Source organism: Lampris incognitus, chromosome 2 (genome assembly GCF_029633865.1).
Source record: "Lampris incognitus isolate fLamInc1 chromosome 2, fLamInc1.hap2, whole genome shotgun sequence".
NCBI lineage: Eukaryota > Metazoa > Chordata > Actinopteri > Lampriformes > Lampridae > Lampris > Lampris incognitus.
The window spans coordinates 144830073-144844345 of record NC_079212.1 but is presented as its reverse complement, the minus strand read 5'-3'; the positions used below and the strand labels follow the sequence as shown (position 1 = coordinate 144844345).

The window sequence follows — 14273 nt, the reverse complement described above, 5'->3', positions numbered from 1 at the left end:
TTATTTAAGAACCAGTGTAGCCTCGGAGCCATCTTTCCTCTTCAGGTACAGCCCATGTGTGAGATGGTGTTCTCGCCTCAGGAAAGCATAGAAGTAGTCGGACACCAGCAGGATCTAAACGAACAACATGAACAGATCATTGCAAAAAGCCAAAAACAAACATGGACTGACCTCTCTCTCTCTTTACCTCATCTTTTCCATCCAATACAGACAAAAATGTAGATTTAAAGAAAAATGAACCTGTCAATAGTAAATGAGGTTGAAGTTTTAGAAACCAGAAATTACAGCTAGTTCAATCAGTTTATTATTTTACATCTATGATGATTTCTATCCTCATCAACCCTGGTATCTACTGCTGCCTATCCATTCAAGCTTCTCTCAGTCTCTATATATGTAATGACCGTGGATGACTAGACTCGCTAGCCAGTTGGCTAACGGGTCGGACCCTTGGTTAGCGCAGTCGCCTATGGTGGTGCCCCTGAATTCGCTACATTGGTGTCAGAAGTGGGATGGTGAGACCGTGAGGCCGTCAGAAGCGTGTGCGCCCAGAGGCGTGAGGGAGCTGGTATGCTGAAGCGCAGGGACGCGCTTCCCAAAGGGGGGGGGGGGGTAGTGTGGCGGTCACGAGTGAGTAGGCTCGCTAGCCAGTTGGCTAACGGGTTGGACCCTTCAGTCGACTGGTTAGCGCAGTCGCCCATGGTGCAGGCGACCTGGGCTCACGTCCTGGCTGCGGCAGTTCGCGGCTGCCCCAAGTTCACTACATATATACTTCAGTTTATTCCTATTAAGACTCGAACCCACAGCTTCTCATCAGTGCAGTCAGTCAATCTCTACCACAGACCAGCTCCATACTCCATACAGGACATCTGTTTTCAGAAAAGTCTGTTTTTAATATTTGTCATTTCGGTCTTACTCACTTCTCAGCCTTTTATGTAGAATTATATGATCTTAGGTTGCGTCATGTTTCATGTGACCTACACAATCACCCCACCGTGCCAGGCGCCTTGTGTATATAAAACTACAATAATCTGTAACATGGACGCTGACCGTCCCTGGTCTCTGTGTGGGCGTTTTACCTGCGCCACGTTGAACAGCAGCGTGATGGCGTAGTAGAAGTTGGAGTTGGCGCTGCCGGCATAGATCCAGAGGTGCCAGAGAACGGGGAACAGAGCGGAACAGGCCAGCAGCACACAGGACACCAGGAAGATGTTCCTCAGGACTAGACAGCAGGGGGACGTTGGAGAAAAACAGGACGTGAGTTCCTTTACCTGAAGTCACAACTGGGTTCTGACTGACTGAAGGTCGCTTCTACGAAAACCGATGCAGAGGCACCATCTTGTAGACTGGAATGAGCTGGACATGTGTCCTCCTACGGCGTGTGTATTAATGTTGTGGTTCTACGCGCAGCTGTGTATGTGTTGCGTCTGTAGACACTTACATCTGTACAGGTGACTCCAGACAGGTAAGAAGGCCAGGTAGAGAGCGATGTCGCCCACCGTGGGATACGACTTAAAGATGGCGATTACAGCTAACTGCATAAAGACCAGAAACACAGGGTGTTCCCTGGAAAACACACACACACAGACACACACACACACACACACAAGGTAATTAAAATGGTTGCTACTTGATGAAATCCAGCCATCCATGATCCGAACTGCTTATCCTACTCTCAAGGTTGCGGGGATGCGCGGCAGGTGGGGAGACACTCTGGACAGACCACCAGACCATCACAGGGCCAACACACACACACACACACACATTCACACCTAGGGACAATTTAGTACGGTCGATTCACCTGACCTGCATGTCTTTGGACTGTGGGAGGAAACCGGAGCCCCCGGAGGAAACCCACACAGACACAGGGAGAACATGCAAACTCCACACAGAGGACGACCCGGGACGACCCCCGAGGTTGGACTACCCCGGGGCTCGAACCCAGGACCTTCTTGCTGTGAGGCGACCACGTTAACCACTGCGCCACCGTGCCGCCCACTTGATGAAATAAACCAATGAAATACACCAAGTTTTTTTTTTTAACAGAGACCGGGGGGAGGGGGGGTGTTCAGAGAAGGTTGGAGGACCTACTTGAGTTTGATGGACAGAGGGATGGTGTAGAAGAAGACGTTGATCTGGAAGACGCAGAGGAAGAAGAGGCGGAAGTGTTCAAACATCTCGGCGAAAAAATACCAAAACAGACCGATGTTGGGGGTCAAGTCAGGTACAGATAGACTGGAGAGAGAGCGAGAGAGAGAGAGACACACACACATACACAGAGAGAGACAGTAAATACACAATAATGCATAGTTTTTATTGTTTAAAACCTTGTCTGTCTGTCCTCATGCATGTTGAAAACACACCACTTGAAAGCATCATTTCATTTCAATTTGATTTTCATTGACTGACTGAATTACGGGTCCAGAACAATGTCAGATAGACTCACATACATTCACACAGACATAACACTACTACTACTACTACTACCACCACCACTACTACTACTACCACCACCACCACTACTACTACTACTACTACTACTACTACTGCTACTACTTCGGGCTGCTCCCGTTAGGGGGCGCCACAGCGACTCATCCGTTTCCATCTCTTCCTGTCCTCTGCATCTTCCTCTGTCACACCAGCCACCTGCACGTCCTCCCTCACCACATCCATAAACCTCCTCTTTGGCCTTCCTCTTCTCCTCTTCCCCGGCAGCTCCATATTCAGCATCCTTCTCCCAGTATACCCAGCATCTCTCCTCCACACATGTCCAAACCATCTCCATCTTGCCTCTCTTGCTTTGTCTCCAAACCGTCCAACCTGAGGTGTCCCTCTAATATACTCCTTCCTAATCCTGTCCTTCTTCATCACTCCCAATGAAAATCTTATCATCTTCATCTCTGCCACCTCCAGCTCCACCTCCTGTCTTTTCATCAGTACCACTGTCTCCAAACCATACAACATAGCTGGTCTCACAACCATCTTGTAAACCTTCCCTTTAACTCTTGCTGGTACCCTTCTGTCACACATCACTCCTGACACTCTTCTCCACCCACTCCACCCTGCCTGCACTCTCTTCTTCACCTCTCTTCTGCACTCCCCATTACTTTGGACAGTTGACCCCAAGTACTTAAACTCATATGCCTTCATCACCTCTACTCTTTACATCCTCACCATTCCACTGTCCTCCCTCTCGTTTATGCATAGGTATTCCGTCTTGCTCCTACTGACTTTCATTCCTCTCCTCTCCAGTGGATACCTCCACCTCTCCAGGCTCTCCTCCACCTGCAGCCTACTCTCACTACAGATCACAATGTCATCCGCAAACATCGTAGTCCATCATAGTCACACAGAAAGCCATTGATAAATCAGGCCTCTTGTTTATAAAAACACCATTTTCATGTCTTTCTCTCTCCGACTACACCTTTACGAACCTGCGCTTGCTGTTCTTCACCACCAGGTGACTCCTCCACAGTAGATATGTCTCGACACCTGGTTTATGCTCTTAACCATCTGCCCATTTATCATCCAACCTTCTTCAATCCATCACCCAGCCATCCATCCATCTTTCATCCAACTAATGATCACTTATCATCCACCCATCTATCCAACCATCCACCCCTGTCCTCACATGAAGCCGTAGACAGAGGGCAGGAAGTCCCAGGTGCCCAGCAGGAAGAAAGACAGGCAGACGATGACGAACAAGCTGCCCAGGAACATGAAGGCAAACTGCAGGGTGAAGAACCAGAAGCTCGGCCTCCGCACATTTACCGGTATGTACAGGCGCTGAGAGAGTGAGACAGACAGACAGACAGACAGACAGACAGACACAGAGAGAGAGACAGACAGAGTGTTACATTACACAATGTCATTGAAAGCACTTCTGGGAAAGGTAAATCAGAGTCATCCTGTACGCTGAACTCTCTGAAGCCAAACTTCATCTTTCCCTTTCAGTTCAAATGAAATCTGATGATGCTAATCACCAGGAGTGACAGAGCCCTGCCTTTCTCTATGTTCTACCACATGGCAGGATGGGGGGAGAGAGAGACAGACAGCTGGCGAGTGGATAAAAATCCAAAATGAAATGAAAGCCAAAGTCAAACATCGAGAGCTACTCTACAAGCTGGGAGACGACGGTTTGTTCTGGCATGTCTGTTCACTTCTGCACATTTGTGATGCATGTACACATATATGCATGTGTGTGTGTGTGTGTGTGTGTGTGTGTGTGTGTGTTTGCATCATACCTGCAGGAAAAACAGCAGTGCTGGAGCGAACAATGTGATTGGATAGATGGACTGATATGTGGCCAGAGCCAGGAAAATGGCACTCAACAAGGCACTTCCTGCAACACCACAAAAAAAACAAAAAAAATCAACCAATCACACTTCATTTGTATAGCACTTTTCATACAAACAAATGTAATACAAAGTGCCGCACACAATAATCCATCCATCCATCCATTATCCAAACCACTTATCCTGCTCTCAGGGTCGCGGGGATGCTGGAGCCTATCCCAGCAGACATTGGGCAGCGGGCGGGGAGACACCCTGGACAGGCTGCCAGACCATCACAGAGCCCCCCCCCCCCCCCACACACACACACACACATTCACACCTAGGGGCAATTTAGTATGGCCAATTCACCTGACCTACATGTCTTTGATTCACCTGACCTACATGTCTTTGATTCACCTGACCTACATGTCTTTGGACTGTGGGGGGAAACCGGAGCCCCCAGAGGAAACCCACGTAGACACGGGGAGAACATGTAAACTCCACACAGAGGACGACCCGAGACGACCCCCAAGGTTGGACTACCCCGGGGATTGAACCCAGGACCTTCTTGCTGTGAGGTGACCATGCTAACCACTGCGCCACTGTGCCACCTATAACCCTCCCCCTAAAAAAAACCAAAGGTTGGGTAAAAAAAAAAAATGTACAAATTTTATAAAAGTACAGACAAGTTTAAAACTGAGCTGGTAAAGTAAACAAAAGTGCCACAAACACTGATTAATTAAAAGTAACCCATCTTTATCTGAGGTTACCATTAAGTAACTAACAAAAGAAGGATGAATGATTCAAAACAAATGTACGCAAGGGGACATCAAGATTGAGGCCAGAAGGAGCGGCAAGCCAGAACCTCAGAGGCGTCAAACTTCACCAAGGATGAGACGTCCCGTGACTGGTAGGACACACAGCGCCTACTAACTCTGTGTGTGTGTTGGCCCTGTGATGGCCTGGCGGCCTGTCCTGGCGGCCTATGCAATGACTGCTGGGATAGGCTCCAGCACCCCTGTGACCCTGAGAGCAGGATAAGCAGTTGGGATAATAGATGGATGGATGGAAGGATGGGTGGACGGAGAGTCTGGACTGTCCCGAGAGATCCCCTCCCTGTTGAAACAGTTCACGACATGGTGGATAAGCAGACCGTACCTTTAACGGTCGACAAGATGAAGAGGGCGATGACCGCGTTGTTCAGGCCACAGGTCGACTTGGCAACGCAGGACAAGATGGTGAACGGGTTCAGCAGGTAACTGTGACAAACAGAAAGAGGACTCTCGTGAGAGGACGGTTCAGAAAACTATAAAGACCACAGAAACGTCTAAACATGACTGTGTGGCAGGTGACAGATATATTTCTGTCACATGTATGTAGCGGGGTTTGAGGGCGTTCACGTGTTTAGTGTTGGACAGACAGACTTCTCTGAGCGGACACAGTAATTAGCACATGGCTACTCCGAGGACAGTATTGATAGTACATGGCTACTGTGTGAGGACGTAGTACTTACAACATGGCCACTTTGAGCGGGATGTAGTACATTTCGTTGGGGCTTCTGATGAGCTCCAGACAGTCCAGGGGGTAGCGGTCTGCCTCCAAGGCGTATTTCTGTTTCCTGAACTGAGAAACAGGAAAGAAGGCAGACTAACTTCTAACATCAGGGATCAGGAAAATCTGTTGCTTCCCCCAGCCCACAGCAGTGCAACACAAAGACAAAAACACACATCCAAACTACAAGAACACATAAACTAACATTTAAAAAAATTTAAAAAATTCACTGTCCAAGAGAGCGAATGCCAGGATGACTGTCAGAACTGCAGGTCTGCACGGGCTAGCAGTTAGCTTAGCCTGCCCTGCTTCCACATCCTGTCAGACCGCCCTCGGTGTCTCCTCTTCGGGCGCGGCTCCAGGCAGGGCCGTGGTCCCTGGGCCCATTGGATGCGGCAGACCAAGCTCTCCCAGCTGATCCAGCGCCAGCTCCCCCAGCCAGAAACCCTCGACACACCTCCCTGCACTCCACACGACTACACCAAAAACACCACAGTCAACGCCAGGCGAGACCGCCGCCAGATCACCGTCGGTTTTATCGGAACTGCCGGTCTACGTGGGCTAGCAGTTAGCTTAGCCTGCCCCGCTTCCGTGTCCTGTCAGACCGCCCTCAGTGTGTCCTCTTTGGGCGCGGCTCCAGGCAGGGCCGTGGTCCCTGGGCCCACGGGACGCAGCAGACCAGGCTCGCCCAGCCGATCCAGAGCCAGCTCTCCCAGCCATCAAACGAAGACAAACTTAGACACAGATGTGGACAAAGACACTGCATGGACGGTGCTGGGTGAGGCCGCCGCAAACCTAAGTTCGTGCTGCCACCTTCCCACACCGGGAACTCCTTCTTTTAAATTGCATTTTAGCCCTAAAGTGTCGAGACGCTTCTGTGATTTGTCAGGTAACACTCAGACTCAGCTGATGGTGTAACCTACACTGTTTAGTTTCAGAAACATACATATCATATATCATACATATCATATATCATAGTAAAATGTTTCCTCCCACAGTCCAAAGACATGAAGGTCAGGTGAATCGGCCGTACTAAATTGTCCCTAGGTGTGAATGTGTCGGCCCTGTGATGGCCTGGCGGCCTGTCCAGGGTGTCTCCCCACCTGCCGCCCAGTGACTGCTGGGATAGGCTCCAGCATCCCCGTGACCCTGAGAGCAGGATAAGCGGCTTGGATGATGGATGGATCATTGCAAAAAGATAGCATCCTCATTGACACAAGGCGGCACAGGGAACTGAATTTGACACAACAGTCAAACGGAGACAAAACAGAAAACCACAGCTCAAACCACAACATTCACTGACTTCACCAACTCCTAAGTTCACTCTTTATACCAGGACCACATAGTGAATTATACAGTCTGACCAATCTGTCTGCTTATCCAGCAGCCCAGAGACTAGATAACATGACTGTTCTAACACGCTATTCCCCCCAGTTCCCCCTTCCCCCTGAACAGGCACCCCGACCGACCAGAGGAGGCAGTAGTGCAGCGACCAGGACACATACCCACAGCCGCCTTCCCATCCACAGACACGGCCAATTGTGTCTGTAGGGATGCTCGACCAAGCCGGCGGTAACACGGGGATTCGAACCAACGATCCCCGTGTTGGTAGGCAACAGAATAGACCGCTATGCTACTCAGACGCCCTTCCTGGTTGAAAGCTTGAAATCTTACCACTTGCTTGTTGTAGTCCTTAACAGCCAGGTAGAGAGCCACAGCTGTAATCCCGTCTGCTATCTAGAGAGAGAGACAGATAGACAGAGACAGACAGAAAGAGACAGAGAGAGAGACAGAGAGAGACGTTTAGCCGACAAACAAACAGGTGTAATTATTTTTCAGCACCCATTCCAAGCGAGGAGGAGGCTCTTGCTCCTCAACTGTGACCCGGTTGGTGGGTCGAGGGTGAAGCCTCTCATTAAGAGAGGGCCCGGTCTTAAGGATGGCTGAGGAGTCAAAAAGCAGTACCTCTACCATCTTGTGAGTCCAATGTGTCCCACATTGAAAATGAAACCGTCACGCCCAGACACACGGTGAACAGTACACGGCCAAAATGGAAAACTATCGAGCCCCTGTTCAAATTCGCTCAGAGCGCCCCTCTCTGGAACTCCTGGAGTACCCCCCCCCCTTTGTCACGACCCGCTGTCTGCTGCCATCCTAGCAGCTCATGAAGCCTTGTTTCCAGGCTGTTCTCTCCCTCGACTGTCTCCAGCTCCTCCACGGGGAACCCGCGTCTCTTCAGCTCCTGCTGCACCTCCTGTGCACTGCTGTTGGTTCGAGCCCCCGTATGCCAGTGGATCCGCATATTCGTGTATGGTGTTTGAAAGCGAACCCTCCCTCTCCTTTAGGGCTTTTTTTAATCCCGTTGTATCCCCTGTGCGTCTTGACTATCTCGGTCACATGATCACGGTCGAAGTAGAGACCTGTTGCCCCGTTGGATTTGACCCTTTTTCCAAGCTTCTCTCAACACCATCTCCTTGGTTGTGAACTCCTGGAAGTTGATAACGACAGGTCTCCGTGGGGCTTTGGGTGGTGTTTTTGTGCAGGGGACCGATGTGCCCGCTGTATTTTCAGACCCAGGTCCTGAGGTATGGCAGCTCGCTTCTTAGAAGTTTCACAATTAACTGTGGTACCGAGTTTCCCTCCTCTCTCTCTGCCACTCCGAAGATGCGTATGTTGTTTCCCCTGGACTGGGACCCTAAGTCCGTTAGCTTTTGCTGCAGGGTTCTTTGTTGTTCCAGGCAGGTGCAGAGCACGTTGGTTGCCGCTTCAGCCAAGCCCTCCACCCGCCCCACTCGGGTCTCCGCTTCGCCAACTCGGTCGGACAGACTCTGCATTTCCATCGCAAGGTTATCAAGTTTGCCGTTGATTTCTTGTCTCAAGTGGTTAATATCCTCTCAGGTAGCCATTGTTTGCCTTGAGTTCTGTTTTTAACTCTTGTATCGCCCTAATTATGTCTCCGGGGCCTGTGCTCGTTCCTGGACTCCTCTGGACATCGGCAGCTTCGCTACGTTTGTTAGCATGCTCTCTGTCGGTGTTGCTAACTTTCCTCGCCGGGGCCAAGGCACTTTTGTCTTGAGTTTTGGCATGCTTTCCTCTCTTCTGTGGCCTTTGGCGAATCTTCTCCCACTAATCTATCCCTTATGCCGGTAAATATCGAGTTAACGAGTTATTTGGGATTGATCTGGGAGCGCGCTTTTACTATGCGTCCGACTACTCCATCGGCAAACCGCAAGTCTCATGTCTTTGAATTTTAATTCATTCATTCATTCATCTCCAGCCTCTTCTCCGGGGTCGGGTCGCGGTGGTAGCAAGCTAAGTAGGGCAGCTCAGACATCCCACTCCCCAGCAACGCCCTCCAGCTCCTCCTGGGGGATCCCAAGATGTTCCCAGGCCAGATTGGACATGTAGTCCCTCCAGTGAGTTCTGGGTCTACCCCGGGGTCTCCTCCCAGTTGGATGTGCCCGGAAAACCTCCAAAGGAAGGCATCCAGGGGGCATCCTAATCAGATGCCTGAACCACCTCAACTGGCTTCATGGCCGGATTAACCCACCAGGGGGCCCCGGGGCACTCACATCCATTGGGCCCCTGCCCCGTCAGATAGCCTATGCAAACAACACTAAACATTGTTAAATAGAAAACTAATGCAAATAGCCAAAATGGTAGTCGACGCTTCAACACAATACACCTGACCTTTGGGGGCCCCTCATGGTCCGGGGCCCCAGGGCATTCGCCCAGCATACCCGGTCCGTAATCCAGCCTTGACTGGCTCCTTTCGACGCGAAGCAGCAGCAGCTCTACTCCGAGCTCCCTTTGGATGTCCGAGCGCATCACCCTATCTCTGAGGCTGAGCCCAGACACCCTACGGAGGAAACTCATTTCAGCCGCTTGTATCCACCATCTCACCGTTTCGGTCACTACCCAAAGCTCATGGCCATAGGTGAGGGTTGGAACGAAGACTGACTGGTAAATTGAGACCTTTGCCTTCCGGCTCAGCTCCCTCTTCACCACAACGGTCCGGTACAATGTCCACATTACTGCTGATGCTGCACCAATCTGCCTGTCAAGCTCCTGCTCCATCCTACCCTCACTCGTGAACAAGACCCCGAGACACTTGAACTCCTTCACTTGAGGCAACAACTCATCCCCAACCTGGAGGGAGCAATCCACCATTTTCCAGTAGAGAACCATGGCCTCAGACTTGGAGGTGCTGACTCTTTAAATTACATCTTTTCAACCTGCATCATAGAAGTCATTATGTAACAGCACAGATTTGAAGGGAAGCAGCTGAGGTGACACTACCATAATAAAATTATTTTTATCTAAAATGTAACATGGGTTTCTGCCACTATCATGATGGAAGAAGAGTGGACCCATCAAGCTGAGCGGATGTTGTCCATCCTCCATACTCACCATGAAGGTTACCTCTGCATAATCCACCACAAAGTGAAAGAGATAGATGATGAGAGGCGTCTGAAAAAGAAAAGAAAACATTTTGAATCACACTATAGACACATAACATAGTAACTGTCCCCTGACTACAAAAAACGGGTTATCCATCCATGCATCCATCATCCAAGTTGCTTATCCCAATTGGGGTCACGGGATGCTGGAGCCTCTCCCTGCAGTCATTGGGCGGCAGGCGGAGAGACACCCTGGACAGGCCGACACATTCACACCTAGGGGCGATTTAGTACGGCCGATTCACCTGACCTACATGTCTTTGGACTGTGGGAGGAAACCGGAGCCCCCGGAGGAAACCCTCGCAGACACAGGGAGAACATGCAAACTCCACACAGAGGACGACCCGGGACCACCTCCAAGGCTGGACTACCCTGGGGTTCGAACGCAGGATCTTCTTGCTGTGAGGCGACCATGCTAACTACCACACGGTGGGGACTATAATCCATATCTTGGATGATATGGATTATGGTCCTCTAAACGGGCACATCATTTTGATGGACCAAATAATGGATTCCAGATCCAGCCACAGTACAACTCAATGGAGAAATGCATAAGGGTGTAAAATGATCCCTTTTAACTCCAACAGGTGGTACGAATGGGCCATTTTGCTTTCGATTGTACTTTTTGTTTGCATGTGTGTCTATGTGGATGTGTGTATTTGTGTTACCTCATGGAACACGTCTCCAGAGTATGGGGAGATTCCCAGGTCCAGCAGGGCCAGACCTTCCACCACTGAAAGCAGCAACATTAAACAACATTATTCATCTCGCAGAGGCTCTAAAGCTTCTCAGACTGCTATAAGTCACTAAACATACAGTTTCTTTTTTTGGGGGGGGGGGGTTTCCCCTCCCCCTTTTTCCACCCCAATTCTACCTGTCCAATTACCCCACTCTTCCGAGCCGTCCCGGTCGCTGCTCCACCCCCTCTGCCGATCCGGGGAGGGCTGCAGACTACCACATGCCTCCTCCGATACATGTGGAGTCACCAGCCGCTTCTTTTCACCTGACAGTGAGGAGTTTCACCAGGGGGACGTAGCACGTGGGAGGATCACGTTATTCTCCCCAGTCATCCCCAACAGGCGCCCCGACCAACCAGAGGAGGCGCTAGTGCAACGGCCAAAACACATACCCACATCCAGCTTCCCACCCGCAGACACGGCCAATTGTGTCTGTAGGGACGCCCAACCAAGCTGGAGGTAACACGGGGATTCGAACTGGTGATCCCCGTGTTGGTAGGCAATGGAACAGACCGCCACGCTACCTGGATGCCCTACACATACATTTTCTAATAAACTCTGATTTTATTACAGATGACAATTAATAGAAAATCAGTTTCTTCCCAGCCTACAATTACTTGAATACTCACTAAGTGCTAAAAGAGTGCATGTGTATCACAATTTCTACCGCTTAACCAAACAAAAAGCTGATTCATACTGTGTACACCTCATGTCCAAGAACACAGACAAAAATCATCATACATGAATATAATAAACATGTTATAAACATGGAGATACAGCAGCATGTAAAAGGTTGTCCCTAGGGAGAAGTATGAGATTTTACCTTTACTCATTTTATTATTCATGTCTGTTTACGGCTCTTTAAATATTTTTTCTATTTATGCAACTTTACAGTAACCTGTAATCTGTCCTGCTTTCACCTGGCCTTTAGAAACCCCTTCTCCTCTTCGCTGGCTCTACAACAGCCCGTCTTAAGTCCATTATACACTGCATGAACGGTTTCTGCTGGATAAGATGAAAGCAGCCTGCAGGAACATGCAAAAACTTTCAAAAGCAACTTCTAAATGTTTACTCGTAATCTACTACTACTACTACTACTACTACTACTACTACTACTTTTGGCTGCTCCCGTTAGGGGTCACCACAGCAGATCATCCGTTTCCATCTCTTCCTGTCCTCTGCATCTTCCTCTGTCACACCAGCCACCTGCATGTCCTCCCTCACCACATCCATAAACCTCCTCTTTGGCCTTCCTCTTCTCCTCTTCCCTGGCAGCTCCATATTCAGCATCCTTCTCCCAATATACCCAGCATCTCTCCTCCACACATGTCCAAACCATCTCAATCTTGCCTCTCTTGCTTTGTCTCCAAACCGTCCAACCTGAGCTGGCCCTCATGGTCCTATGTGGTCATGGTATAAAGAATTAAGTTAGTAGTTGGTGAACTCAGTGAATGTCATGGTTTGAGCTGTTGTTTTGTTTGTTTTTTTTGGTTTTTATGTCAAATTCCTTTTCCTGTACTATCTTGTGTCAATGAGGACGCTATCTTTTTACAATGATAATATATGTTTCTGAAATAAATGTCTCCTCTGTGTGCACTTTGCATGTTCTCCCCGTGTCTGCGTGGGTTTCCTCCGGGTACTCCGGTTTCTTCCCACAGTCCAAAGACATGTAGGTCAGGTGAATCAGCCATATTAACTTGTCCCTAGTTGTGAATGTATTGGCTCTGTGATGGACTGGCGGCCTGTCAAGGGTGTCTCCCCGCCTGCCGCCAAATGACTGCTGGGATAGGCTCCAGCATCCCGTGACCCAACTTTGGATAAGCGGCTTGGATAATGAATGGATGGATGTTTCTGAAACTACTACCGCTACTTTCGGCTGCACCCGCTAGGGGACACCGCAGGGATCATATGTTTCCATCTCTTCTTGTCCTCTGCATCTTCCTCTGTCACACCAGCCACCTGCATGTCCTCCCTCACCACATCCATAAACCTCCTCTTTGGCCTTCCTCTTCTCCTCTTCCCTGGCAGCTCCATATTCAGCATCCTTCTCCCAATATACCCAGCATCTCTCCTCCATGCATGTCCAAACCATCTCAATCTTGCCTCTCTTGCTTTGTCTCCAAACCGTCCAACCTGAGCTGTCCCTCTAATATACTCGTTCCTAATCCTGTCCTTCTTCATCACTCCCAATGAAAACCTTATCATCTTCATCTCTGCCACCTCCAGCTCCTCCTCCTGTCTTTTCATCAGTGCCACTGTCTCCAAACCATACAACATAGCTGGTCTCACTACCATCTTGTAAAACTTCCCTTTAACTCTTGCTGGTACCCTTCTGTCACACATCACTCCTGACACTCTTCTCCACCCACTCCACCCTGCCTGCACTCTCTTCTTCACCTCTCTCCTGCACTCCCCATTACTTTGGACAGCTGACCCCAAACTTTAAACTTCTATCAAAGCACATTTTATACTGCAGTCTATCCACTACAGAAATTACCCAGTTGGTCATTTCCTGTAACTGCTATTCAATTAAATATTTATGATGCAAAGGGTTGTAGTGTTGCTTCAATGTGTAGGCATCCACAAGTCCTTATCTGGGGTTAATACGTGTGTTTATACGCAAGCGAGAGGAACTTCGTGTCCTCTCAACGACCAAACAGACTCGAAAGAGATGCGACGTAGTAACGGCGAGCCTTCACCAGAAATGAACCGGAGTTGAGGGTCCAATAAGTGCACCAATTCCTCAGCGTACGCCACTGAAATCAACAGCAAACGCAAAACCACGAGATAACTAAATCCCGCTTGCAGAGCCAGGTCGCTGCGACTGAACCGGTTCGACCGGCCGCCAGACGTTAGCTTAGCTCCCACTTCGCCCATCCCGTCCCAGCCCCGGGGGGAAGTGGGGGGCAAGAAACATGGATTTTACTGAAAAGCTCACCCGTAGACACGATTTTCAACTGCTCACCTCTTTTCCAGGCATTCAGGGGAGACACGACCTCCACTCTCGCCGAAATCAAGTCCGCCAAACTGGATCTAAAAAGCGCGGCTCGGATCGTGACAGCTACAAGCAGAAGCAGCGTTAAGGGAGCCGCCATCTTGGCCAGGAAGCGAGAGCCGCCCCGCTGCGAAACGCATGATGGGAAATGAAGTCTTATGGCGCGGAGCGGGGGGCGGGGCGTAACGGAAAACTACAATTCTCACCAGGCAAAACTTCTGACGTGCGAGATACTAGGCGTTCGTAATGTTTCGTGTTC

The 14273-nt window shown here is 49.7% G+C and overlaps 1 protein-coding gene across 1 annotated transcript; it reads right to left on the bottom strand.

Annotated features, from left to right (window-relative positions):
• On the bottom strand, positions 1-14114 carry pigu (phosphatidylinositol glycan anchor biosynthesis, class U). The gene is made up of 12 exons (XM_056275246.1): positions 13985-14114; positions 10951-11015; positions 10229-10292; positions 7497-7555; positions 5785-5894; positions 5430-5530; positions 4242-4339; positions 3629-3783; positions 2089-2232; positions 1439-1563; positions 1077-1219; positions 1-114 (listed from the first exon to the last, which is right to left on the bottom strand). Exons 1-12 carry the CDS (start codon positions 14112-14114, stop codon positions 1-3), a joined length of 1308 nt encoding a protein of 435 aa, XP_056131221.1.
• Positions 14115-14273: the final 159 nt, after the last annotated feature.